Source organism: Taeniopygia guttata, chromosome 2 (assembly GCF_048771995.1).
Source record: "Taeniopygia guttata chromosome 2, bTaeGut7.mat, whole genome shotgun sequence".
Taxonomy (NCBI): Eukaryota; Metazoa; Chordata; class Aves; order Passeriformes; family Estrildidae; genus Taeniopygia; species Taeniopygia guttata.
Genome location: NC_133026.1, coordinates 120,162,354 through 120,187,592, shown reverse-complemented (window position 1 = coordinate 120,187,592; position 25,239 = coordinate 120,162,354). Strand labels below are relative to the sequence as shown.

The window sequence follows — 25,239 nt, the reverse complement described above, 5'->3', positions numbered from 1 at the left end:
TTTTAAGGAAAAGGTGGCTCACTTTAATAACCACAGGCATTGGTCACTATTTAACAAGACATTCTAAAAAAGTAATCACAATTTTTCTGATAGTAGTTTACAAGTGGATGGTATACATTAAGATACAGAGGTAGAATTTCACTTTTACAATGCTTCACTAATACAGGTTACCAAATTCAAGGCACAAAATTGTTCGCTTTACAAAAAATACTGTAAAAATGTCATTTGCTGTCCTACAACGTGAATACAACTCAAAAAAATTCTTTACACCCTTTCATATTCTGAATGTAGAGTTGCATCAGGTATTATTCTATTTTTCCTTTGCTAATAATTGGCATATGACCAGCACTTACATAAACAGTTTGCATCTCAGCTGAGTTGCTTTGTCTTTTAGGCACAAATCCAGTTAGAGAATTCAACACAACAGTTTCCTTAGGGGGGTGGGAGAACTCTGTCAGAAGTAAGAATGAGGAAGAAATGAAACATGTAGTCCATAACAGTAAATTTGACTCTGACATATAGAGGAAAATGGAAAAGAGCATATTTCAAATCAAGTCAACTTGGAAAAAAAGTCAAATTAAATCACTGACTGAATTCCTAAAAAAAACCAGATGCCCAGTACAAGTTTGCTTTGACAGTATGTAAGACATTCATTTGCCTTCGAATTGGCAGAGATTTACAAATTTCTTTTCATCTTTGTTTAAATAGAACACACACAGTTGCAACAAAAGAGAATTACACCACAATTTGGCCATGTGTCCCTTAGAGGACTTGGGTGAACGAGTGAAGAGATGCATTCAGAAACTGTCCTTGAATTTGCTATAAGATCATGAGAAGTAGCTTGAATTGCAAGATTTCCCTCCCTTCCTAAGTAATGTAAGGAGAGTCAAATCATTTCTGAAACATTCCATCTTCTGGCTGGAGACAGCACTCAGAAGCCTTAGCAGACTGAGGAAGAGATCACGCAGTGCATCCCTACAACAAGTAGCATGACTAGTTTACTGTACATACAGTGATATTCTAAAGGACAATGGTGGCAGCTACATTGTAAATTCATTTGAGTTACCTATCACATTTCCCAAGTACTCTAGTCAGTTTTATTTACAGTATATAAAAATCCGTTGATTTTTAGAGTTCAATACACAGGTTTAGGACCCAAGAGAATGCCACAGTAAGATGTTGACATTTGCATCTGTTAGATGCAAGTGCACTTTGCAATTCAGTCATGTAACATTATTGCATTCACCTATAAATGTTAGTCCATCCAAAACTGTTAAATTCCATTTTTTGCTTCATTGTTGTTTGTAGCCTGTTTCCGTTGAGCGATGAAAGGATACATACACTTGTCCGCTCCCAAAAACCGATACATGCATACCACTGCTTCAAATGGCAGAATACTGGGAAAAAGAGGTTATAGATTTGTTAGAAGACAGAATAAAACAAAAACTCTGCTTATATGCACTTTTAAGTACATGTACTTACAAGCATGATGTACTTGGTCTCCTTAAAAACAATACAATACCTATTGGAGAGTCTTCTTAAAAGACTTAAGGGATTTTTATTTCACTGGGCTACTTTCAGAGAATTGAAATTTTAGAGCCCCAGCCATACAGGCAAGCAGAAAGGAAAAAATGCAGAAAGGAGAAACAAGCTGTTTATTCACATGCTTCCATCTTAGACCAGATTTTCTGTTTCTTCACAAGCAGTGTTATAGCTTGTTTTAAAGAAGGGTGGGGGGATGGGGGGGGGGGGGCAAGAGCATCACAGAAGGCCTAGCAAAAGCAAAGCATCTGCCCATCTGCAAAAGCCACATCAGCAGAGGTCATCAGACATTTAAGATATTCTTTAATGTGGGATTAGTGTTAGTTAATGCCATTCTTTGATCACCAGATTTCTAACAACCTTGATTTATATTCTAAACTCAATCATCCATCCTCAAGAAGAAAGGTCCAAAGTAAAGACAGCAATTTCCTTCCCCCTCTCCAGATAAAATTCCAAGAGGTGATTACGTGATGGATACCTGGCCACAGATCTTCCTCTTGCTCTCACATGAACAAAATACTGGTTTTATTTCAAGTTTAATACTCAGGGGCTCTAGTGAAGGAATAAAATGGGATTCCTCAGCTCCTGGGAATAGCAGCAGGCACTTGCTCAGTGGCAAGCAGTACAATTCCAGCCATTAGGAGTAATGACAACTGAAGCACCGAGAAGTAGATGTCACTGGTACAGGTGTCTCCTGTGCCAGCAGTACTGCTTGTGCAGTGACTGGAGGGCCTTTGATCTAAAGACTGCTGCCTGGGGCACAGATTATGCAGAAGCTTTGATCTCCCTGTTGGAAGCTGAAGTGTTGAACCAAGAAAACCCAAAGGGCTTTTGATGTGGCTGTTGCTGCGTAAGGCACCGCTTGTGCAGGAAGCGCTGAAGCTTCTGGGTGAAAAAGTTAGTTCTTAAATATACTGACAGTAAGCCTTCATTTGGTGTCAGAATAGACACCTCTCTTCCAGGAAAGAGGTGAGCAGTAAACAGACCTCTATTTTTTGGTGAGCCTGTCCACCAAGAGACACTTGAGCCAGAGGAGAATAATCATCTTGTGAGTGGAATAAAAAAACACCAAGGTGCTCAATTTCAACCATACCTTGCAAAAAGAAAATAATACAATGCTATATTTTATAATTTCCTCCTACACACAAAAGATTTAAAACAAAACACAGGTGCCTGTGAAGCTGCTCTCCATAAACTAGAATTCAAGTGATGTTATATCAAAGGAATTAAAGCAGCTCCTGCATTATCCTGCATCACTGAGATGTCAGCCTGGTTACAGATTAAAACTGCTTTCATTCTAAAACTGCAGTGTGTTAGAATGAAAGAAGTAATTCCTTTAAATAGACCTTTTGCCAATCTTAGACTAAACATTAGTTGGGAAAGTACCAATTTTCAGTTTATCTATCACATCTGTGCAAGTGCTGAAGAATCCGCAGGTAGGAAGGGCCTTCTCACACACTTGTTCTAGAAACAAGCAGCTAGAGATTCCTCTGCTGATAACTGCCTCATGCCCCATTCCTAAAGAGAACTCAAATAGTGGAATTAAAAGTCTGTTAAAAAGAAAATAGGAATCCAAGGAGAATGGAAGATACAAGAAGGTTAAAACAAAGATGCATAGATACACAGGACCTCGGTTAAATGAAGCTTCCCAAGCAAGCAACCTACAAGCACACAAACCAAGAGAGTTATGAATTCTAGCAAAATGGCACCTATGGTCTGTGTGGGTGGGAGGGTGTTTGTATCCAGAAACTGGACATTAAACTGGACATGCTCGTGTATTTTGGGGGTTGCATTGCCAATAATGGCACTTCAGTTCTTACCTTTTCATGAAGGTGACCATATACATGAGGCGAGGTGTGCAGATCATTGGCTGGTCTGTAAGGATGGCTCTCATAGCCTGTTTCACACAGTATTCAGGTTTCAAGGGTGGAAGGAAAGGCTCAATTTCTTTTCTGGAACATTTGATGGAAACAGATTAATATGATACCCAAAGGACCAGAGACCCCAGTGAACAGTTCATTAACTCAATTTCTTCTGAACTTTTCTATATTTGCTGTTAAGTTACAAAGACATAGCTCAAAACTTGCATTGCCCATGTACAAAAGGACAGAAGACAGTGAATTCAGAAAGTGTTAGACTCAAAAAGACTAACATATACTAAAACAGATAATATTTAATATTTTTATGATAACACTTGAGTACCTTTAAATACTTTTATGACACTACAAGCACAGAGCAGAAGGAGAATTCTACTCACCTGATCCTGCACCCTCTAAACATTCCTGTATCTACAAGGTAAGGGCAGACTAAAGTAGTTTTGATTCCATCCTTTTCAGCAGCCTTCAATTCATGGCTCAAAGACTCATGGAAACCTACAGCTCCAAATTTGCTGGCACAATAATCCTGTGTTGGGAATGAACAAAGCAGAAAAAAAAAACCAGACAGATATGATGTTCAAAGCCAGCATACCTGAGGTGATTCTACACAGATTTTCAAAGCAACAACAAAAGACACCCACTGAATAGAGCATCACATCAACTCATTTATCACTTCACTTTTGAGGTAATTAGCACAGAATCATAAAAGCAGGAAAGCTGAATGTAGGAGGATATTACCTCGGATTCAAGTCTTTGAATCAGGCAGGCTCACATGACAAGTTACTCCAATTACCAGTTTGTTTAATAATAAATGGTGCAACAAAGGACTGAGATACCTAATACTACCCTGGGTCAGATTTTAAAAACTTTGAAGAGTTGGCAGGGCATAGGTGGAAAAATCTTAAAAGTGTTATTTTTAAGGTTAGTTTCAACAGAAGACACAACCAAGATTTGAGCTCTTCTATGAGATGCACAAATAACTCAAACACTACTGCTGTCTATGCAATTACTTTTTATTGGTGTTGAATTTAGTGTGCTCTCAGTTGGATATGTCCATCTCTGTTGGTGGTCACACCCAGTCTAGGAAATTCCTTGTAGCTTTCTCAAGACAGTAAACACCCTAAAAAGCCCTAAGTTACACCATCTTAATTCATTTATATTATGAAACACTGCAGTTTAAGGTCCTGGATTGAGCCTTACCTATACACAAAGAAGCCTCTGCTTATGGGGTAATATGACCATTATTATTTTAGACACCTTAATTAATTTTCACTAACTGAATGTTTTTTGTTCATACTTACATTTGTATTAGTTACTCAAGAAATAACAAGCTCTAATCCTAACATATTTCTATGCACTAGACAAGTCTCACAAACTGGAGCTCTCAAACAGCTGCTAGTGAAGCAGGCAAGCCATATATTCTAAAAGGTTTGCAGTCAGTTCCTCATATAAAGAAGAAATATTACTTACAAAAGCCCTTGCTTTGCCTTCAAGCTTAGCACTGAAGATCTTGACAGGAATAGGCTGAATGGCACCTTTCAAGTTCCTAAATTTAGCAGGTAACTCAAAAGATCACCTGGCATTCTGAAAACCCCAGCCATCCTAGGTATTTGCTCTAAGTGCCAACCTCCAAATATCTTTGAAGATTTGAACTTATTTCCTTTATCTGATAATATTAAAAAAAAAACTTATGTTTGGCAAAAAGTGCCAAATTTTTTGTTCATTATAGTCTAACAAACCTCCACTCCAGCAGTACTGAATAACCCCAGGGAACTTGCAACTGTCACAATGTGTCCATGGTTCATTTCCAGCATCTTGGGAAGGAATGCTTTAGTGGTCTACAAAGTAAAAAAAATAAAAAAAACACAAAAACAAGGTACACGTCAGCAACATAAACAAAAAACCACTTCATGAACAAATTACATTAGCAATAAGCTCTTAGAACCTTTCAGTTTATCATCAAGAATACAGAAATACATTTTACAGGTTTTGAACTTGAGTTTGTCAAAAATGCTAACAGAAAATGTACAGCTTGTTTTTGAATCCAGATAGGAAGGCAGCAAGGATTATATCTGCAGAAATCCTAAGGTTAAAGGATCAATTGAACTCAGACATGTTTATTTTTCCAGAAGAGACTAGTTATCAGGAGATAATTTGACCTTAAAATAGAAGTCACTTTTTTTTAAAGATAGAAAACAAAATGCAAAGTATTTAATTTCACCATCCAGCACATCTCTGAGACCAGTACCAATTAACAGTTCTAATTATTCGCAGTGTTTTTTAAGTTAGATATTGCTAATTTTATCCAAGTAACTTATTGCCTCAGGAATTTTATATTAAAAGAAATACTACAGGTGGAGTTTTTGCTGTTGTTACTTTTTACCTACAAAGAGCCACCATCTGCTAGTTTAAATTACTTCCCATCTATCCATACCACTGCTACAGCTAAAAAGACAAGATATACATTTCTGTTACTAATTCCTTAAAAGTTTAAAAATAAAACAAAATAAACTCAAAGCAAGTCTCAAGACAAAACTTTAATTTTAACCTCCAATGTTTATGTTTTGATTATAACAAAGTTTGTTTCCATTTAAAAAGCTGAGTTAGAGTTAACACCTTTAAAAAAATTAAGCAACACACATTGAAGGTACTTGCTGTAAGATCACCCCTACCAGAATACCTATCTTTGTCATCTCTCTCCTCAAGCTGACTCAACACTTCCCCATTTTAAATAAGTATTAAGCAGAGCACCATATTTACAACAAAAATCAATGAAGTAGTAAAATGGTATGTGCAGTTATGATGTAATTCAGCTTTTAGGTTGTCAGTGTACTATATGAGATCACTTCTAAATTGCTCAAGAACTTCAGACACTGTTTTTTAATCACAAACATGCCTAATTAATATGCTAATCTATTAATGAAAGAGCTACTAATCTATTCCAAGTCACTCAGTACCATGAATGCTTTATCCTCCCCAGAAATCTACTCTTCCCATGTAATTTGTACCCAAACTCTGAGCATGCAAATGCCCCTTAAGTATTTCCTACTTGCTTAATTGTTGGTCTGAGTCTTGTCAGCTGCATTCTTAAAAAGACATGCAAACTACAGCTGAATCCATCTAATTCCATTCTTATGCTGTCTGCATTTTCCAATCACAGACGTCAGGACAGTTTTGCTCTAATGATTTTCACATGTTCTTGTACAACATTTTTGCCTGCAGGTGTTAAATGACTAATCCAGACCTCCTAACACCACACAAAAGAGTGTTTTCACTGGACAGCTGGCAGATGATAGAAGATTAACAGACCTCCTGACTCCTTGCCTTTTCTACTGTTGGTTCATACAACTCCTAGATTCTGTCATAACTACATAACAAAGCTAATTATAAAAGATAATCTGAGAGCAAACTGCCTTGCATTTATTTCTTTCCTCATGGCGGGATCTCTGAACCTCTTACACAGAGCCTCTGACAAGAATTCAGTTTGCTGTTAACCTAATCTGTGCCAGGCACACAAAGTTTCAGCCTCTTTTCCCATGTTGCATGGCAACAAAGCTCAGTCATCATTGGGCACAGCCACCCAAAAAAGAGGCTTCGCTTGCACAGCACTGAAGTTTTACAGAATGTTCTTTATTTGCAGCCTGCCTTGCACACTGCAACACCAACGGTGTGTATGCTAACCCTGATCCTCAGTCCTATCCCTGTATGCCATCCTTGCTCCCGGCTCAGTCCTGCTAAACAATTTACTCCACTCCCGAACATTTGTCAGCTCCATCAGCAGTTTCCACTTACGTCTCAGCTATCTGTCCACATCACATTGGAATGACTGATTGCCACCTCACATTGCCAGAAAGCTTGATAATGCAGACCCAAGCTCTGGCTGCAAACCACAGCAACTACAGAAAAGGGGCCTTGAAGTTTGTCTTGGGGGAGAGAAAAAAGGGAAAGAAGTAGTGACAGATTTTTTTCCCTACTACTTTCAAGGCATGAGTCAGTATTGTCTTCCAAGAGATGAACAGGCAAATGCACCAAGCTATTATCTTTGCTATGGCACTGCTTTTTTCCTCTTTATTTTTTGTTGTTTTTAATATGGTGAACTATAACTATGTGTCTATAAATGTCTATGTTTAGCTCGGCTGAGGAAGAGAATTTTCCAAGTCCTATATGTGTATATATATAAAAATATGCAACATAACCAGACTAGCAAATTTCAGAAAGCCCATTCAACTATGCTATACTATTTCAAAGCATAAAGATTATAAAAACAGAGTTTTCAGAGCTTGTGACTAAAGTTACCCATTTTCAACCAGATGAAATTGGCACATGACAAATACAGCTTGTTGAGGACACTTTTGGGTGACATTTTCAGCATATCAAGTGCAGACTTGAACAACTCCCAGCAGCAGAACTACAGTCACTGCATGTAAGTCATCTCTTTAAAAGCCATTTATGGCTATATTGGAAAAAAACCACATCTCCTCTACTTTAAAGACAATTAGAAATTCATTGAAATCTTTGCATGAGACCTCAGTGTTCCAAGACGGCCTGTTCAGAGCAAGCCTCTATACCTTGTCATGACACACTATCCCAAAAATCCACTTAAAATCTGAAGCTGAGGCAGTCTACAAAGATAGCATAACTATCATACGTAGCAAACTTAGCAGTCAACTATCAACATCTCCACTAAATGGATGTCAGAGAAAGTCATCTCGATTGCTGCCATCCTCCAGCCATCTGCAGCAGCTGGGAGTCAGCACTTGAAAACAAGCGCTGTCAGAGGCAGCCACACCCTACCGGGGGATGCATTTCCAGGCTCAGAGTAAATGCTTGCCCACTGCTCCTCCCAGCCTCCTCTCGCTGGGAAAAACAATCCCAAAGTGAAGTTATTCTTTCGTGGTATAAGCAATCCCCAAATAAAGCAGTGTTCTTACTGAGCTTCTGGCACCACACACGTCCTTGATCAAAGCAGCTTCCTCCATACTCTGGTTCCCAGTTTTTCTACCCGTTACATAAACCAGATCAACCTAGTTTCTTGTTTCTAGTTTCTTTCAGCTTCAACTACATCTGCCTACCAGACCTGAAGTCTTCTGTGTGCTTGTTGTGCTGCTGACAAACTAGTTAAGAGTTTGACTGGTTTCAGGCAAGATGCCTCCTGGGTGGCCTTCCCATCTGGAGTTTGTCTGAACAGGTACACAGACCACATTTGTCTTCTGAGGTGATACATGGACATGCTAATCCTCCATTTAAAAAAAAAATTAGAAGGCACCAAGCAAAAGATGGGTTTTGTCCATGGCATTAGAGGTCATGAACCAGGTCCCCAAAATAATTCAAATCAAGTCAAGTGGTTTAATCGAACTATCTGCCTTCTGGTTTGATCCTTGAAGCTTCAGTTTTATCTCTCACAGCTGCACAGGAAGACATTCAACCAAAACATAGAAGTATTTAAAGTCAGAGCTGGGTCATTTATTCATGACAAACACATCACAGTTTTCCACACTGAGGAGAAACCAGTAAGGAGAATACAGAGGATGAAAGGAATTGTGATGGGTCAGGGAAAACAGGGAAGTTACGCAGTGTTCAACATTGAGAAATGCAAGTTAAGCATCTTCTTCACCCAAATTAGCTCTTTTTCTTTTTTAAGGGGAAAAGAACCCCAACAAAAAGCAAACCCCCAAAGCATAGTAAGAACATGAATTTTCTAACCTGCAGTATACTTTAGATAGAAACTAGGTAGGAGAGACAGAACATATAAAGTTCTTGTGAACAGATTAGAGCTAGTTTTTCAAACTAGTTCATCCTTTAAGTTTTTTGGAACCTACAAATCAATTTTTAATCTTCTGAGCATTTCCCTCTATCCTTTTGAATATACCAATATGACCAAACTATTCCCAGTAGCTGTAACCAAACTTCTATTTCATGTGCACACAGCTTAAATGACTTATTTCTCACAAGTGTGAAACTGAACAAGCGTTTACATGTCACTTCATAGCTTTCGTAATCTGTTCTCAACATTTTGGTTTACGGCAAATTAACTTCTAACAGTCTAGCACTTCTTCCCTCCCCTTCCCCAAATTCTTTAGTTCCATTCTTAATGAAACAAAACTCCAAAGATTGTGCAACACAAAGAGCAGCACAGCTGCAATGTCAAGACAAATTAGTTTAAATACAGCAAATGAGAATATGAAGAAATACTGTGTTTGGGAAAGTGATTTTTTAAATTAAATTTTGGATTAATTATTTTTAAAGAAGAAAGCAAACATCCACAGAAAACAATGTTAGCTGTATGCAGCTCAAAACAATGGATACTGAATATGGAAAGCACACCGAAGTAGAAAAGTATGTGCTACCTCATATTTAGAGAGTTGCCTTTATAGCAAAGAAATAAATAAACAGGTACCAACACATAAGGTCCTTTAAGTTTCTATTTTTCAATACAATAAATTTCATACTTTTTGCCTTCTGTCAACAGCCTTTTAAAACTATTTTAATGGCTTAAATAAGCTGTATTACTGTAAGGCTGAAGTACCTATATGCCAAAGTATATACCAAAGCACACTTTCCATACAACTCCTTCAGATAAGGAGCATGGTTACTTTTTTGAGGCTTATCAAAAGAGATGAGTTTTTACATCACTAGTTATACACAACAGTGGTGTACTGGTATAACAGAACACACTTTCTCCCAAGCAACAGCTCTTCCTGACAGCCAGAGCAACTGCCTAACAGCACAAAGGAGTGCACTTTTGGGTAGATATATTGTTTTATCTTCATGTTAAAAACTATTCAGGCAAATCCAAGAAGCAAAACTAGTGTGGGTAGGCAAAGACTCACATCCAGACATCTGAGAGCTAAGGTACCAGAGACCATAGCAGCATCCTGCCACACATTTGCTAATTCATTAGTCTAATAGTGACAAGAAAAGTTTTGAATCCAAAATAGATGTTATATCCTCCTTCTCCTTTAGCATGGACATACACTCTTTTCTTCCCATTCTTCTTCACAGCCTACAGCACAGCACACTGCAAGTTCTCTTAGCCCTATGCAGAACAGCATGTGGCCACTCTACCACAGAACTGAACAGAGGTCCACATACCCCAGTTTCTTGCTCCATTCCAGTAATTGAGAAGAAATGCACCAAGATCTGACAAAAGAGTACCTCTAATTTTTCTGCAGTCTTACCTGTAGTAGGCTTGTCCAAACTATGTGGTATTGCACTAATGCATCACTATAAATGTTGAAAGGGAAAGGAAGTGCCTGAAAGGCAGAAAACCCCTATGGCAAGCTTATCAGTAAACACACAAGTTGTTTTCAGTCACAGTCATATAGCCCAACTTATTTCAAAAGACAGCCACTTTACATACAGTTTATAAACACAGGTTAATACCTCACTTACAGGATTACAGGGGAAGTCATCACCAAATTATTTAAAACAGGACCTTGAAAATATACCCTAGAACTCTTTCACAGGAGGATTTATCCAAGTTAGGCAATGTAATATCCAAAATGCCTTCTCACACACCAAAGTATGAAGCTGCAAGCCTGCATTTAACCATTTACTTTCCTTCTAGCTTTTTTGTTTCCAAAGAGAACTGAGAATAATTACTTGTCACTTGAACAATCATTTCAATTACTTTTCCCATATAGCCTCCACATCCTTCCTGAACTCCCCTCTACAAGTATCTCTGAAATGTTAGCTTAAGGTGGGACCATTAACTGCACTATGACTATGTGAGAATATCAAGTACTGAGTTGAAGACTGGAGAGACTACATAATACAAAGGATGTGGCTCTGACAGTAACAGGCTGAATACAGCAGGCAGACAGAGGTCTAAAACTACTGTTGACCTTGCTAACACAAGGGACCAAAGCCGTACTTTAAAGGACCTCAGATGTCTCTACTGACTGTTTTCAAGAACTGCTGGGCCCCTTCTGGATAATTAGCCACTGTCTAAGTAAATATTTGAATAGCTGTGGAAATTAGAACTATTTTTGATCTTTGGTTTCTATTCTCAAGAAATGATAATGAACTATAACTCAGAATTACACAGTCTTTCTAAAGTAATGAATTAAAAAATAAAGTCACATTTCTGAGATTTTTTTATAGGACTACCCAGATCCTTTTGAAGCAAAAAGGATTAAAAGTTTCGTGTTAAAAGCAATATAGGAAACCATTCACAGATCATCCTCAAGTGTGCCTTGCACAGGCCCTACATTCAGAACAAAAAGCCAGACCTACCAATATTTCATCTCAAAATAAGTCTCTTTTTTATTTATCTCCTGGCAGGCAACACAACCTTTAAGTTCTCACTGAAGGTTTACTTGTCCTCCACATAAAAACTCACTGTTTTGGGTCCACAAGGATTCCTTTAATATTGACCCGCACCAGCAGTTAATGTTTAACATACATGCACAGTAATAATGCTATAATTGCCATGCAACCAGAAGCCCATGAAAGACCATGACAGACTTAAAAGTCTACAACAATGGTGAGTAATACAGAAGCAAAGCCACGCATACACTCCCCAATACCTTGGATAGCCTACATTAGCAGACAGAGATAAAACTACTCAGTTTTAAGAAGTGAAGGTAATAAAATAAATACCCTCAAGATGTTAAGTCACAAATGAAAAGAAACATCAATTAATTTTAAACTGTATTTAATTTACTGAGAAATAGGCATACTTTTCTCTCCCAACTCTGCATGAAATACTGCATTGAAGTACATGAAGCCTTAGATTAATAAAAACATAAGCTATTATATGATTCACTTGGTTTATAATTTATTATTAATTTATGGAAGTAATTCTCTACCCTCATGACCAAGGTAAATACATAACATTCCCTGCTTCTCAACAGACACATCAAATCAGCTAAGAAGCACCAAAGTTGTACAAAACAAGGTTAAATCCTATTTATGGAAGTTTGTAAGTGTGTTTGCTAGTAGCAATAAGCATCTGTCATACCATTTGCTGAAGAACATGTATGCTACAGCCCACATTTACATTACTACATTGGATGGTATTTGTATTGTTTAGGGTTCAGTTCCAGAATTTCTCCAGTTTTCAAAGCCAATAGTCACAACTTTTCCTATGAAGAGTTTAGTCATCATAGTGGTTCCTCTTTTACATGGAGTTAACTCATGTTGAGTTTATCAGACAAAAGCTGAAACTGAATTAAATAGTTTCTTTAATCAGAACTTAGTGCCACAAAGCTGTTTACAATGGGTAGACAGTAAAGATAAGATAAGTAATGCTATTAAACAAAAAAAAAGCACACAGGAAACTAATACCACCAGCTATCTCCAAAACATTAATCATTGATTTCCACTCTTTACTACTAGAACTAATGCTATGCCTAGGGCAACTGAACATTGCCTGACTAAATTGCCTTTTGTATAGTTTGTTAACAAGTCTTAGTTGAAAAAGGCTGTCTGCAGAGAGAGGGATATGAAAAATGCTTAGGGAAGGACATTGCAACAGAATTTTTTATTACTGTTGCCTTATCACATCACTACACTGTCTCCCCCTCCTTCCTTATAAGGACTTAATTTCCTGTGATCTTACTCTACACTGGGGCAGAAAACAGCTTTGTTCTCCCTCTCATTTAAAGTGTAGGTTAAGTAGTCAAGAACACTACCTAAGTAATACAATTCTGACTTCAGAAACTCGCCTCCTGAGCATCAAGGTCGAAAAGTAGCACTCGGTGGCTTATCAGACTTCAAGGTCTCTTCAGTAAAGCTTTTCTCCATCCCCCACCACTGCATCAAACTAGATTTTGTGTGCACCATAACCTAGAGCAGGGGTTTAGGTACACAGAACACAGGCAAAGGTAGCCCTGATTTCTCCTAAAGAACACTTTTTACTTGTGTTTAGGAGTCACTACTATATATAGTTTCTATATAGTTTCTGGGCATGAAGAAATTCAGGTATTCGAGCTGAACTACCCTTGTTATCACTATACCAGAAAATGGAGGTGGACCTGATGACCTTCAGAGGCCACTTCCCACCTCAGCCATTCTGTGATTCTCCACTTAAGTACACCAATTCCCTGCTCAACAGCCCATTCCCTCTTCCTCTCGCAGAGGAAGAAGTTCATAAGCCAACTGAGACCTTGCACTCTTCATCACCATGTAAACTGCAAGTTTATCAACACAGAATCTTAACTAACTGGAAAGGATGCCAACTCCTCTGCTACATCTCTCCTGTATCTCTGACAGGAGCTCTTGCCTGCAATAAATTATCCTGCTCTGAAACAGTGTCTGTTCTACTTCCATTCCTCCTTCTCCTTTGGCCTCAAGCCCCTTCTGCTGGAGGGAGGGCCAAATGAATCAGTGCAGAGCAGGCAGATGATTTTCTTGTGGAATTAACATATTTTCAGCCAAGTTCAGCACATACATGTACCATACTGTTTTCAAAAACTAACTATGTCCCTGTGGCTATCAGAAGACCTCCAGTAACTACAGTACTGTGCCAGCTTCTTTAGGACATTCCAAGTCCTCACAAACAATTTTTCACACTTTGAATTTTAATGGTTTTAAAGCTTGGTCAGAGCAATCGGAACATACTGGATTCTTGACAGCTAGCAATGAACAGGGAAAAAAAGAGTATCTCTGCCTAAGTCATGTAAAAGTGCAAAACATAGATTGCCAATGATGTTTGTTGTAAATGCCAAAGTAATCTAAAAGATGAGACTGAATAATAGAGCTAAGTCTATTACATACCTCTATAATAATAGAGGAAAGGCCTAGTAAGAGGGCTGTTGGAGGCCCAGCTATGTGTTTAATCCACCTTACACATAAAACAAGCAAGTCTAGACCAAAGTGAAACAAAGATATACCTGCAGACTTCTCCAGACAGCACAAATTTAGTGCATATCTAAGCAAGAGAACCAAAGGTTTCAAAGTACTTGCTTGCAAAAAGCTGACCTCTTCCCTCCTGGTCAAAGGCATTTTATTAGACAAGCTAATATTTATTCTCCATAAATATTAATCTCCTTCTACTCTCAGACTATCATAGCTATCGAAACACAACTACTATTCATTTAAATTATGTATTACACAGTTGGCAGCCACTGAAAAGTAAGATGCATCTTAGAAAGTGAATCCTTCCACTGAAATCTGCAAGATCAGTATTTGAGCTTTCTATAGAGCCATTACTAACCAAGAGCTCCAATGTGGATGTGACAGCACAGATACACTTCTGCAAATTCAGGAATTTAAATGGCAGTCTAAGTAGGTAGCAGCACTAACCTTGGATTTTTCAAAAGGCAGATCTATCAGTAAAGATGACCTAAAAATAGGTTTATTCAATTGTCAAATTTGAAATTACTTTAGAGTTTTCTACTTAAGTAAAACAGGAAGTTAACACTTGCCTACTCCATTCCACAAAAGGTGGTTTAAGCCCTGCTGAAGTCAAGGGACTAGAAATTCTACTTTGTTTATATACTGACAAATGGCTGTGTCAAAGGATTTGTAGCATTTCAGAGCTATGTTGACATTACTGTAACTAACACATTAGTCCCTTACCTTCATTAGCACAAGTTTGCAGCAAATGTCCAACCATTTGGAGAGCAGTTATTTATTGCCAGCTATTTGATAATCTTGAAAAATGAAAACATGCCCTATGAGTCTACAAAAAATCCACATAAATTCATTTTAGAAAAAACTATTAGATAAGAGCTCTGAATATTTCTTTTTCAGTGAACAAGAACACAATCCAACTTTTAAATACACATTTTTCTCCAGCTTGCCATAAGCTTAGTCATCTTCTGGACTATTTAGTAAAACTTGGTATTTTAGCCTACAGGTTTCCAAAACATTACTAGAGAACAGTACTGTCAGAACCACTTACGGAAAATATGAAGTCATTATTCAAGTTTTATGATTTATGTAGCAGGCTTTTCAAGAAGTGGCTAAGCATAAAGGGACTGCCGTATTTTATAGATACCTTAAGGCCAGTTCCTCTGAACAGTGCAATTCCTAGAGTACTTGCAGGCAGATGAAAGCTGAGTCACCTTACTCATCCTGCCCAGCTCAGTCCCCAAGTCATTGTTTGGAATAATTTCCTTCATAACGAGGAAAGTGATTATGCTACAACCAAGTATCTCACAAGAGGAACAAGACTAGAAGGGAAGTTTCCCTTTCCACATAGTAGTCTAGAAGAGAGAAAATTAGCAGCTTTCCTCCCTGCCCTGCAGACAAGTTAGCAAGCTGAACCAGCTCACCCTAACATCAGCTGACTATAAAAATATAAATATAAATTCAAGGGATGGTCCCACAGGACAGAGTGCCACAATTAAGCTTCCTTGTAGTTTCATCCTAGATCAACAGGAATTTTGGACAAGTTACTTTTAAGCACACACCCATAAGCTTTTTCAAAACAGCACTGAGGAGTACTCAAGAAGCTGTCACACAAGTTCAAACAGATGGCAGAAGCAACCAGCACCAGGGCACATTTAGGTGCAGAATTCAACAGCCAAACAAACTTGAATTTCAAAAGGCTCACACTAAATCAGCCACCTCAGCTCTGCAGCTGTTCCAGCATTTCTTGGCCTACCATGCCCTCCCAGCTCAGTTGTGATAACTCACTCATGTCAAGCGTTAATTTGACTGACATATAAATCATTTTACTAATATAATTATTTACAAGAACAGAGTGTTCATTCAAAAGTGTAAGCACAGATGTAAATCTCCCCCTTATTTGTGACATATCTGCTTTCAAACTAAACCTTCAACCCCCAAGATTCTATGAATCTCGAAGTTTATGCCTACTCACCTATATTGTAACTAAATTTTGAAAGATTGAAAGACTCTAATTTTTAGCAGATAAAGAAGTCTAAGACCACACATAAAAGCACACAGCATCACATGCAAATCAGCTTTAGTTTGCCTTTGCAGAAAGACATCTGCTATTTTTCACAAAAGACAGAGAGGTATCAGTAACTCAGTTTTAACATCAGTGTCAATAGCCAGAAACCTCAAAGGTCACACAGAGCAAGGCTTATCAAGTGAGTGATGCACTGGCTTTTACATACAGAGAATTGTAGAAAGATTTAGTACTAGAGTACATAAAATCCTTTCCTCCCCACAGAAAAACCCCGGAAGCGAAATCAAAGCATAAGAAACATTGGGAGAGAATAATAGTTCACAGCTGATAAGGATAAAAGTAGAAAAGATTTAAGAAGTGCAGTGCTAAAATGACAGAGATGGTGCTAGAAAACATAACATTCATCTTTCCTCAGCCTGTCTAGTCAGAGTAATTGATGACACTGAGAGCTATGAAAAAGGATTGCATACCCACACAGATCAGTTAAGAAAGGTCTTAGGCAGTGTTGCAAACACTGGGTTAGCAGGACACTTGGCTGCATCATAATTAAGATTGCTTTTCTCCACCATTGAGCACACAAACACAGCTGTCTTCTCCAATACTGCTACAGGCACTTGGTTATTACAGGAAGTTAATAACAACGACATAACATTAATTTAGCCAGTTTTCATAAGACAAAGGTGGATGTTACCTGTAGAGGGAAGAATCTGGAACTTTAAAATCCATTCCCCTTCTAACCTCTACAGGACAAGAAAGGCATAAACATGGTCTTTTAGAGGAGTATTTCACTGAAACATTGAAGAGTTGCTCTCTCCACTTGTAGCAAGGTTAGGCACCACACTGGCAAAGACCATCATCACATTCAAGGTTTTCCTGTCTCCCCACATCCTTCACAAGTAACTGCATAATTGCAGGCCAAAGCCAGGTCAGAGGTTTTTGCTTATTCAGCTGACCTACTGCGTTCCATAAGGAGGAGGAATATAACCATCACACTGATCACTCATCCAGGACCATGCCTTCAGATAAGATTAGCAATCCTGAAAACATTCACACAGTTTGCTGACAAGTCTCCAAACCTCAGAAAAAGTCACAGGAGACTAAAGAGCGAGATTATCCCAAGTTCCTTACCTCTGTAAGTTATACTGCAACTCTAACTTCATTTTCAATAGATGTAGAATTGCAAGCTACTTAATAATTAATAATTAATAATTCAGATATGTTTCAAGTAGTCTTGGCATGGTCTCTTCAGGACAACTATCCCTTTCCTTAAGTGAATTTTCACAATGCTTTTCTGTGAAACGTTATGGTTTTCACCTAAATTCTTCAAGCTTAATACAGTTTAGTGAATGGGAGTAAATAACTGATCACACCTTGTGCTACCACTTTGGACACCAGTCTACAGGCAACAAACAATCCATGGGTCACAATCTGTGAATCTCTATTTTCTGTTCCTTGAGACTCTAAGATCCATGCACTTTTCAAATGGTGCGGCAAATAAGTCCCAAAGGATGACAGAGAAGCTGTCACAAAGACTTAGGTGTAACTGAAGCAGTTCAAGGAAAACATTATGGAAGGTCATTTTAGAGCTGTTAACTGACTGGAATGAAAATCAAATACTTTACATCATCAGTGAGAGGGAAGGGAAATGCACAAATTCAGCTGTCATTTGAACAAAAGTCAGCATTCTCCACCATGCAAGGAAGATGCTCTAGAACAGAAAGTCTATGTAGGAAGGCTGGTGTTGTAACACATTCAAAGAATCTTCAATATGATTTTCCCACAGCCTTGAGTGTTGCTAACTAGTCAAGAGTGCTGTAATTTATTCTGCTCACACTCTTTGATATGTAACCACTTATTTATCATCAAGATACAGTAGACAACAAAGAACCAGGACAGAACAGACTCAATAGCCCTTAGGGACTAGAGCTGAGAAACACGTGGAACAACTACAGTTTGGTGGGTGGCACTGTGGAATCCCAATTATAGATGCTCAAACTCATGATTCCCACACAAGGCAAATGAAGAGGCGTTTTGCATAAGACTAAGACCTACCTAGCACCCCATCCCTACATGCTCAGTTATGCATGTCAACACAATGAGTACATTGCCTAAAGAGTCATTTTTGTCAACTTCCATTACTATTCTGAAACTGGTGTAAGATTGGTGCTGTGGTCAAAGCTCAGACATACAGGCACCTTGTTAAAGGGTCTGGGCTGGTGTCTGCATCAAAAAACAAATGAAAAAACATGAATGTTTAAGTGATCACTATAGCTAAAACATGATTACAAAGCTAAGATACAGATATACACAAATTGTAAGATACAAGCTATAAAATGAAAGACTGCATGATGGTAACTGACAACTGTGCATGACACAATGCTAGTCCTCATAGACCATAAAGTAAACCCATGAGGAAAGCTCTGAGCCAGTAGCATTGTGCCCATTTTAACTCCAGAAATATATATCCACTCCTTTATTTTCCAAAACTTGTGCTAAGTACACTGCTTTAAAAAATGGGAAAGGGCATGCATCTGGAGGATAGTATTTTCTCATTTGATAGATTCGCTCTGTTTTTTTGAGAAATGAACCCAGAAACATATGAACAGCAGAACCATACCAAAGCACTTATAAGTATGACTAATATGACTGTTTCCATAGCTAAGAGTACAATTGCTTTTTCCTTCATACTCACTACCCAGCATGCTACCACAGTATATGAAACACATGTGCTGTCCAGGGTAATTTACTGGTGGCATGGAGTTGGAATAATTGAGGAAGGGAAGAGATAGTTTTGACAACACATTTTGGATCACATACAAATGTTTAGCTTGAACTTGATCTGGCTCATTTTTCAAAGAAACAAGTCAAGAACACGTAGATTAAACTTTGTAAGTGAACTTGTGCATCTTGAGGTACATAATCATAAAATTAAAAAGAAAAAAAGGAAAAAACAGTTAAAGCTAACTTCACTCATCTGAAATACTAATATAGCTGGGTAGCCTGTTAGTGGAATATTGTGTCTATATTTGATCGTTGATGCTAGAATCCTAAATTTGACAGAAAAATTAAAAATTATGCCAACAGGCTAAAGACTTAGCAGGGTATAGTTTCAAATCTCATAATCTACATTTTCTTCCACAGAAGATTCCATGTGCACACTATGAGTAATACTTCTGTATTTGAACTAAACAAGCTATAGACATAGGTGAGCATTATTTAACACCAGGGAGCTTAAAGACAATACATAAATACCGATACATTATAGGTAACTATAGCCCCTCCAAGGCTTTAGCAATCCTGTCAGTCTAATGAGACTGATAAGTACAGCAGCTGCATGAATGGGTATTTAATTTAGTAACTCTGTATTAACCATCTTCACATATATTTAAACTTTAGAGTTTTTCATGAAGGCCCTAAGTACCTGAATACTGTTTCTCTCTCTAATCAGTATTTATCTCCCCCTACCAACATCAGGCCATCTAAAAATTACTTCAATTCCTACAGAGATGTCAGCATATCTTCAAAAAATTAAGCAGCTGTAAAAAAAAAGTAAGAAAAACCTACCCAGGCTAAGAAAGCAGTACACAAGACTTTAAACTCTGGGTCCTAGTCTGTCTCTATGTGGATTTCTTTTTAATATGACAGAGCTGGAGCAGAATGCTTTTGCTTCCCCCTTATGGTAAGTTGAAGAGAACTTTAGGAGGAAAGCTTTAAGCCAAAATATTTGGAGTATCCACATGAGAGGGAAACACAGATCACTGATCTCTCAGAGCTGAGTACTGAAGACCTGTGGTACAGAAGGATCTTCATGCCACAGAATTTCAGAACCTGCTCATCACCCTGCCCCCTTCCCCAGCAACCAAAACTAGAAGGATTGCCCAGGTATTATAGCAATGTCCAATATTAACATCTACTTATCCAGCAATAGACTATTCTTCAAGAAAGTGCTAGAGTAGGTACAAGACTCTGAAATTGTCCCAAAATTAAGAGTTTGTAGTTTTATTCAATATGGTGCCATTTTCTAAACCATAGTATTTTGATACTTAAGCTTTATTGTAAAACTACAAGAAAAAAACTCTGATTCCTGTATTTACTAAAATCTGATTTATCAACAGCTTTAAGTTATATTGTGACATTTTTGAAATTGGAATCCTGACACATGAGAGAAAATTTCCTAGTCTGTAGAAATTCAGTTCTAATAATTGACAAGTGTAGCCAAGTAAGTCATTATTCTTGCAACAGGCTGGCAGGAAAGGTAGTGTTACACCCCTGCTACAATTTTATGCATCTGCAAATTATAGTAAAACAGAGCTGGCTTATTTCAAACCAGGACTGGATTTTGTCCCTATGTTTTCAATATCAGAAGCATTCAAGTTATCACAGCATGAAATAACAGGTTTTTAATACTGCAGTGGATTTTATGCTGTGGAAATTGCTACATGATGCAGTGGTGACATTTTTATATAGAACACTCATAGGAAGGATTACACAAATCATGCATGTCAGCAAAATGGAAAGCATCTGTTTAGGCTGTTGCATGCTGCTAAGGCTCTCTCGACTGCCAGTTTGTGATATGGTACACAGCCCAGTTGGAGTCACAACAGCAAAACGGTGACAGATTTTCATGTCACTGCCTACTGCAGAAGTTGGGCAGCCTTCTGATGGTAGCTGCTAACATAAAAGCAAGATCAGATCACCTGCATTCTGCATGGAGAACAGGCAATTAATCTGATGTCAAATGTTTCAAAGGACAGTACTGGAGCCTTATTTTTAGTTTTTATATAGAAACACATTAATGTTTGATTAATGATTAAGGGATAAAAAAGAATTTCCCCCGAACCGCATTAAAAAAAACCCCACACAACACACCAAAACCCCAGAAAGTACAGACACTTAACTACCAAAGGAGTATTACATGCAAGATCCATGTCTTTACAAAACCCACTTACAGTTTTTTGGACTAAACACCCTCCAAGAATACTTAAAAGCCTACATAATGCTCCAGAGTATTAGCTTCGCTTTTGGACCACCAGTTTAGCTGACACGGAAAAGACTAGCTGTATAAGACTTCACACATCTAGACACATTGTTCTATTTAAGTCAGCATTGACTTGCATCAAAAAAGTTGGCTTCAAATCAGCTGATTCAGATGATATCTTATGAATTAAGTAGTATTACTTTCAACAGAAGTCCACCCACTATTGGTCAAGCCAATCTTTTCTGGGACCATGAAGGGGAACACAAGGAAGAGCTGTGCCAGCAGCAAAAAAAATAAAAGGAAAAGCAAAGCAGGACACAGAATCTACAGGAAGTTTACATATGAACAGATCCTCAGTTAAATCTAAAGGGTGTTGACTACTCCTTTAAAACTTAAGCCAAAATCTCAAGTTCCGCAGTCCAGACATAGCTATACCTTCTTGAAGTAATTTTTTTTTTTTAAAGCTACTTCACACTAATGTTTAGAGATAGATGAATGGAACTATTATGGAAACCAAATCATAGCAATACAAGACTCTAAGTTTAGTTTCCTATTACTGTAAGAGACTCAGAACACACAGAGTGCTTTAAAAAGGCCTCTGAAACTGTTATAAATAAGTGTATGACTTAGGCCTGAAGGAAGAACAGCTGGAGAATTTAGGATCCTCCCATATTTTAACTCATGGTGATGTCATAATTTAGAGTTCTTGGAAACTGTCAATTCAACATTTAAGCCACATCAATAACAGTCATTAAATCTACTACACATCTCTATTGGCTTAAGCACCAATTTAACTTTTATTAAGGGGAACACACATAACTCCTAATTATAAGAAGTCACATAAGCATTCTCAGAACCTCTCAGATTATTTAAAAGATATGCTTTGAGATTTAAAATAACTCCTAAACATACTATCTCCTGTGCATTCTCTGCAAGCTTTACAATACACTGGAAAGAGACTGCTCTGCCATTAACTGTGTCACAGTGCAGATTTAAAGGGGCTCCGTCAGGGTTATGAAACAGCATTTCATTTCCATGTTAAAAAGTTGGCTTGGGAGGGCCTTTAAGTTTTGAAGATGAGGCACTTTATAAAATTGTGTTTTGAAAAGGTAAGATCAGTCAAAGGAGGTTTAAGTTGAAGTATATTTCAGATTGCTTAATCTTCTCATTGTTATGCAAGTGTATTTCATAACCTTATTTGAGGACTCAAAGAACAGTTTTAATACTAACAATGGTCTCAGTCTGACAGCTAATGCTAACCCAAGTGTGCATCATGCCCTCCTTCAACAGTCCAATTTATGTAACTCCACACCACTACGGGTCTAAAAATAAACCACATGGGAAAACAAGGTTTAGATGGACAAAAAGAGTAAGACCACATACTTGTTCTCCTTAATTAGCACCGGCTAGTTGTGGAGACAATAGCATCCCAGAAACCATCATTAAGATTTTCTTACTTCTACAGTGAGCCTCCAGAGAAAGCCATGAGGATAAATACACAGGGTTCCTGAAAAAGTGTTCCTGGCTCGGTTTCTTGAGAAATCTTTTTTGCCTTTCCTCCCAGCCTTCAAAAGGAACAATTTGCCTCCAAGGCAATTTAAACAACATTTTCAGCAGGGGTTTTAAAGATTTCTTTTCCAGAAATGTGCAAGTTTGCTATTATAATAATCATTAAAACAGTATATTAAAGCTGTTAATGTGCTGGCAGAAGAGTATGTGAGAAAAGAAGCCATTCATTAACAGCAACGACCTTTAAGCAGATTCAGAGATTATTGCTTGTAAAGGATTTAATATCCAAAGCTACAGAAATGGCCAGAAGACTTAGAACTCTGGATTCTAGGAGGATACAGCTGATTAAAAACTATTTGTTAACAATCTTAATACCAGCATTCCTATTAAACAGAACAGTGAATTCAAAACAAGAAACACCCAAAGCAGTAATCCTACAAGTAAAAAAGAACAAGTACAAACCTCAAAGAGACAGGAGTTCTGAAACAGCAGTTCATTTCCCAAAATTAATTACCAACAAGGGCAGCAGAAAGGAGTTTATAGTTACCCAGAAGTGTGCGTGACAGTTAACCATCATGGTCCTCTCAATAAGCTCATCAGGACACTCCAGAAGATGGTGCCCGGAGACCACACCGGCGTTGTTAACCAGGACAGACACCTCGCCAACCTCCTTACGGACCCTCTCAGCTGTCAAGTAGACATTCTCTCTTTTGCCCACATCACAGGTGTACGTGTAAACCTGCAAGTTGCAATGGGGCAGCACATCTTTCTCTCCATCTCCAGCCACTAAAGAACACAGATAAAAGAACAGAAGGGGTGGGGGGCAATAAGGTTCTCGCTCATATTTTGACATTCAAACAAGTAGTTCAAGCAGAAATAGCAAATACAATTTCAAACCACCAAAACTTCTGTTTACTTTGGTGTCATTGCAGTACACCAGGAGTCAGCTATTTACTATCGCCGCTACGTGTGTTAGGAAGAGCTGCAGGTTTTAAAGCCGCTGCTGGAGGCCGAGGCTCCGCGAAGCAGGTCTGCGCTCACCGCTGCCAGCACAGGGCCGGCTCTGGCTCGCAGAAGCACCGTCGGGGCGTCTGATTCTCTGCGCCCGGCGGTCTCCAGCCCGGAGCCGCTCTCAGGGCCCGCCGCAGGTGAGCGCTGCTCCGGGCTGGACCCGCCGGGTGCAGCCCCGGCTCCCCCTGCCCCGGGCCGGGCAGGTGAGCGGCGGGGACAGCGCGGGGAGCCCCGCCGCTTACCTCCGGGGGCGGCGGCCGCCGCCTCCTCGGCCATCTCCCGGTAGATGTGCCGCACCATGCCCGCCGTCTCCTCATTGCTCTGCGTGTTGATGTCCCACAGCACCAAAAGCGCCCGGCGCCGGGCGAACTCCAGGGCGAAGAGGCGGCCCAGGCCGCTGCCCGCCCCGGTGATCAGGCACACCTGCCCCGCCACACTTTTCTCTTTGGGCCGCACCAGCCACTTGGCCGCGGCCAGCACGAACGCCCACAGCACTCGGAAAGTCACCACGAAGAACTCCAGTAGGATGTTCATGCTGCCGGACCGCGGGGCTGGCGGCACGGAGCCTCCTCGCCGCCCGGCTCCCGGACCTGGAGCCGCCGCTGCCCCGGACCGCCCGCTGCGGGCACCGAGGGAGGCTCCGCTCACGGGGGTCCCGCCGCCGAGCTCCCCCGCCCCGTGCCGCTCGCAGCCCCACGCCCCGCCTCAGTCACATTCGCCGAGGACGGAGCCCAGACACGGCGCTGCCTGCCTGCCCACCGCCTGCCTACCCTGCCCCGTCCCGCCCGCGGCCCCGCTACTGGCAGTGAACATCTTGCTCGCTCGGCCGCTCTATATAGGGCGGACCGGGAGGCCGAGCCCCTCCCCCGGGCCGGCCCATCCCGCCCCGCATTCCCGGGACCCCCCGCCCCTGTCCCGCTCCGCCCCGCCGCCGGGGGAGGTCCCCGACGGGAACGGGGACGGGACAGCCAGTGCTTTGCGCTGCTGGGGGCGGGCGTCCCGGCGGCTCCCGGCGGCTCCAGCCCGCCCCAGGACTACAAGTCCCGGGGTGCGCCGCGCCCCGCCGGAGCGCCATCTCGGGCGCTACGCCGCGGCGCGGGTTAGAGGGACGCGCGCGGGCGCTGAAGGTTCGTGCTCGGGGCTAGAGACGCAGGGAAGCTGGAAACCCAAAGGAACCCCTGGGTCACCGCAGGATGCACGATGCCCGTGTGCCTGGGGATCCTCTGCTGAGCTGCGGAAACCGCTGAGGAAAACCCCCATGACTTCTTGGTCTGTCAGCCAAGTACAGAGGTCACTGATATCTCACCCGCCACTGACTGAAATAGGAGCTCACAGGTGTCAGCACACGGAAAGTATTTTCTTCTGTGCGATAACAGCGGCTGCTCCTTGTATCTGGGCACCCTGCGGCCACCCGGCGCCGGAGCATCCCGCTCCTCCATTTGCCAGTTCCAGAGGATGAGGACCAGAGCGTGCCCTTGGGTGTGCAGGACTCATCCCAC

General features: G+C 40.0%; 1 protein-coding gene across 1 annotated transcript; it reads right to left on the bottom strand.

The window, feature by feature from the left end:
- RDH10 (retinol dehydrogenase 10) lies at window positions 1-24,547 on the bottom strand. The gene is made up of 6 exons (XM_002199234.7): window positions 23,983-24,547; window positions 23,277-23,515; window positions 5,159-5,257; window positions 3,800-3,945; window positions 3,363-3,494; window positions 1-1,397 (listed from the first exon to the last, which is right to left on the bottom strand). Exons 1-6 carry the CDS (start codon window positions 24,272-24,274, stop codon window positions 1,274-1,276), a joined length of 1,032 nt encoding a protein of 343 aa, XP_002199270.4. The 5' UTR covers window positions 24,275-24,547; the 3' UTR covers window positions 1-1,273.
- Window positions 24,548-25,239: the final 692 nt, after the last annotated feature.

Bases quoted from the DNA above. Each gene is read 5' to 3' on its own strand.
- RDH10 (XM_002199234.7), bottom strand. From the start codon at position 24,274: ATGAACATCCTACTGGAGTTCTTCGTGGTGACTTTCCGAGTGCTGTGG. The intron at 3,946-5,158 runs GTTTGTTAGACT...TTCCCAACACAG, and splicing joins TCAGTACTGCTGGAGTGGAG to GATTATTGTGCCAGCAAATT. The intron at 3,495-3,799 runs GTGAGTAGAATT...CAAATGTTCCAG, and splicing joins TTTAGAGGGTGCAGGATCAG to AAAAGAAATTGAGCCTTTCC.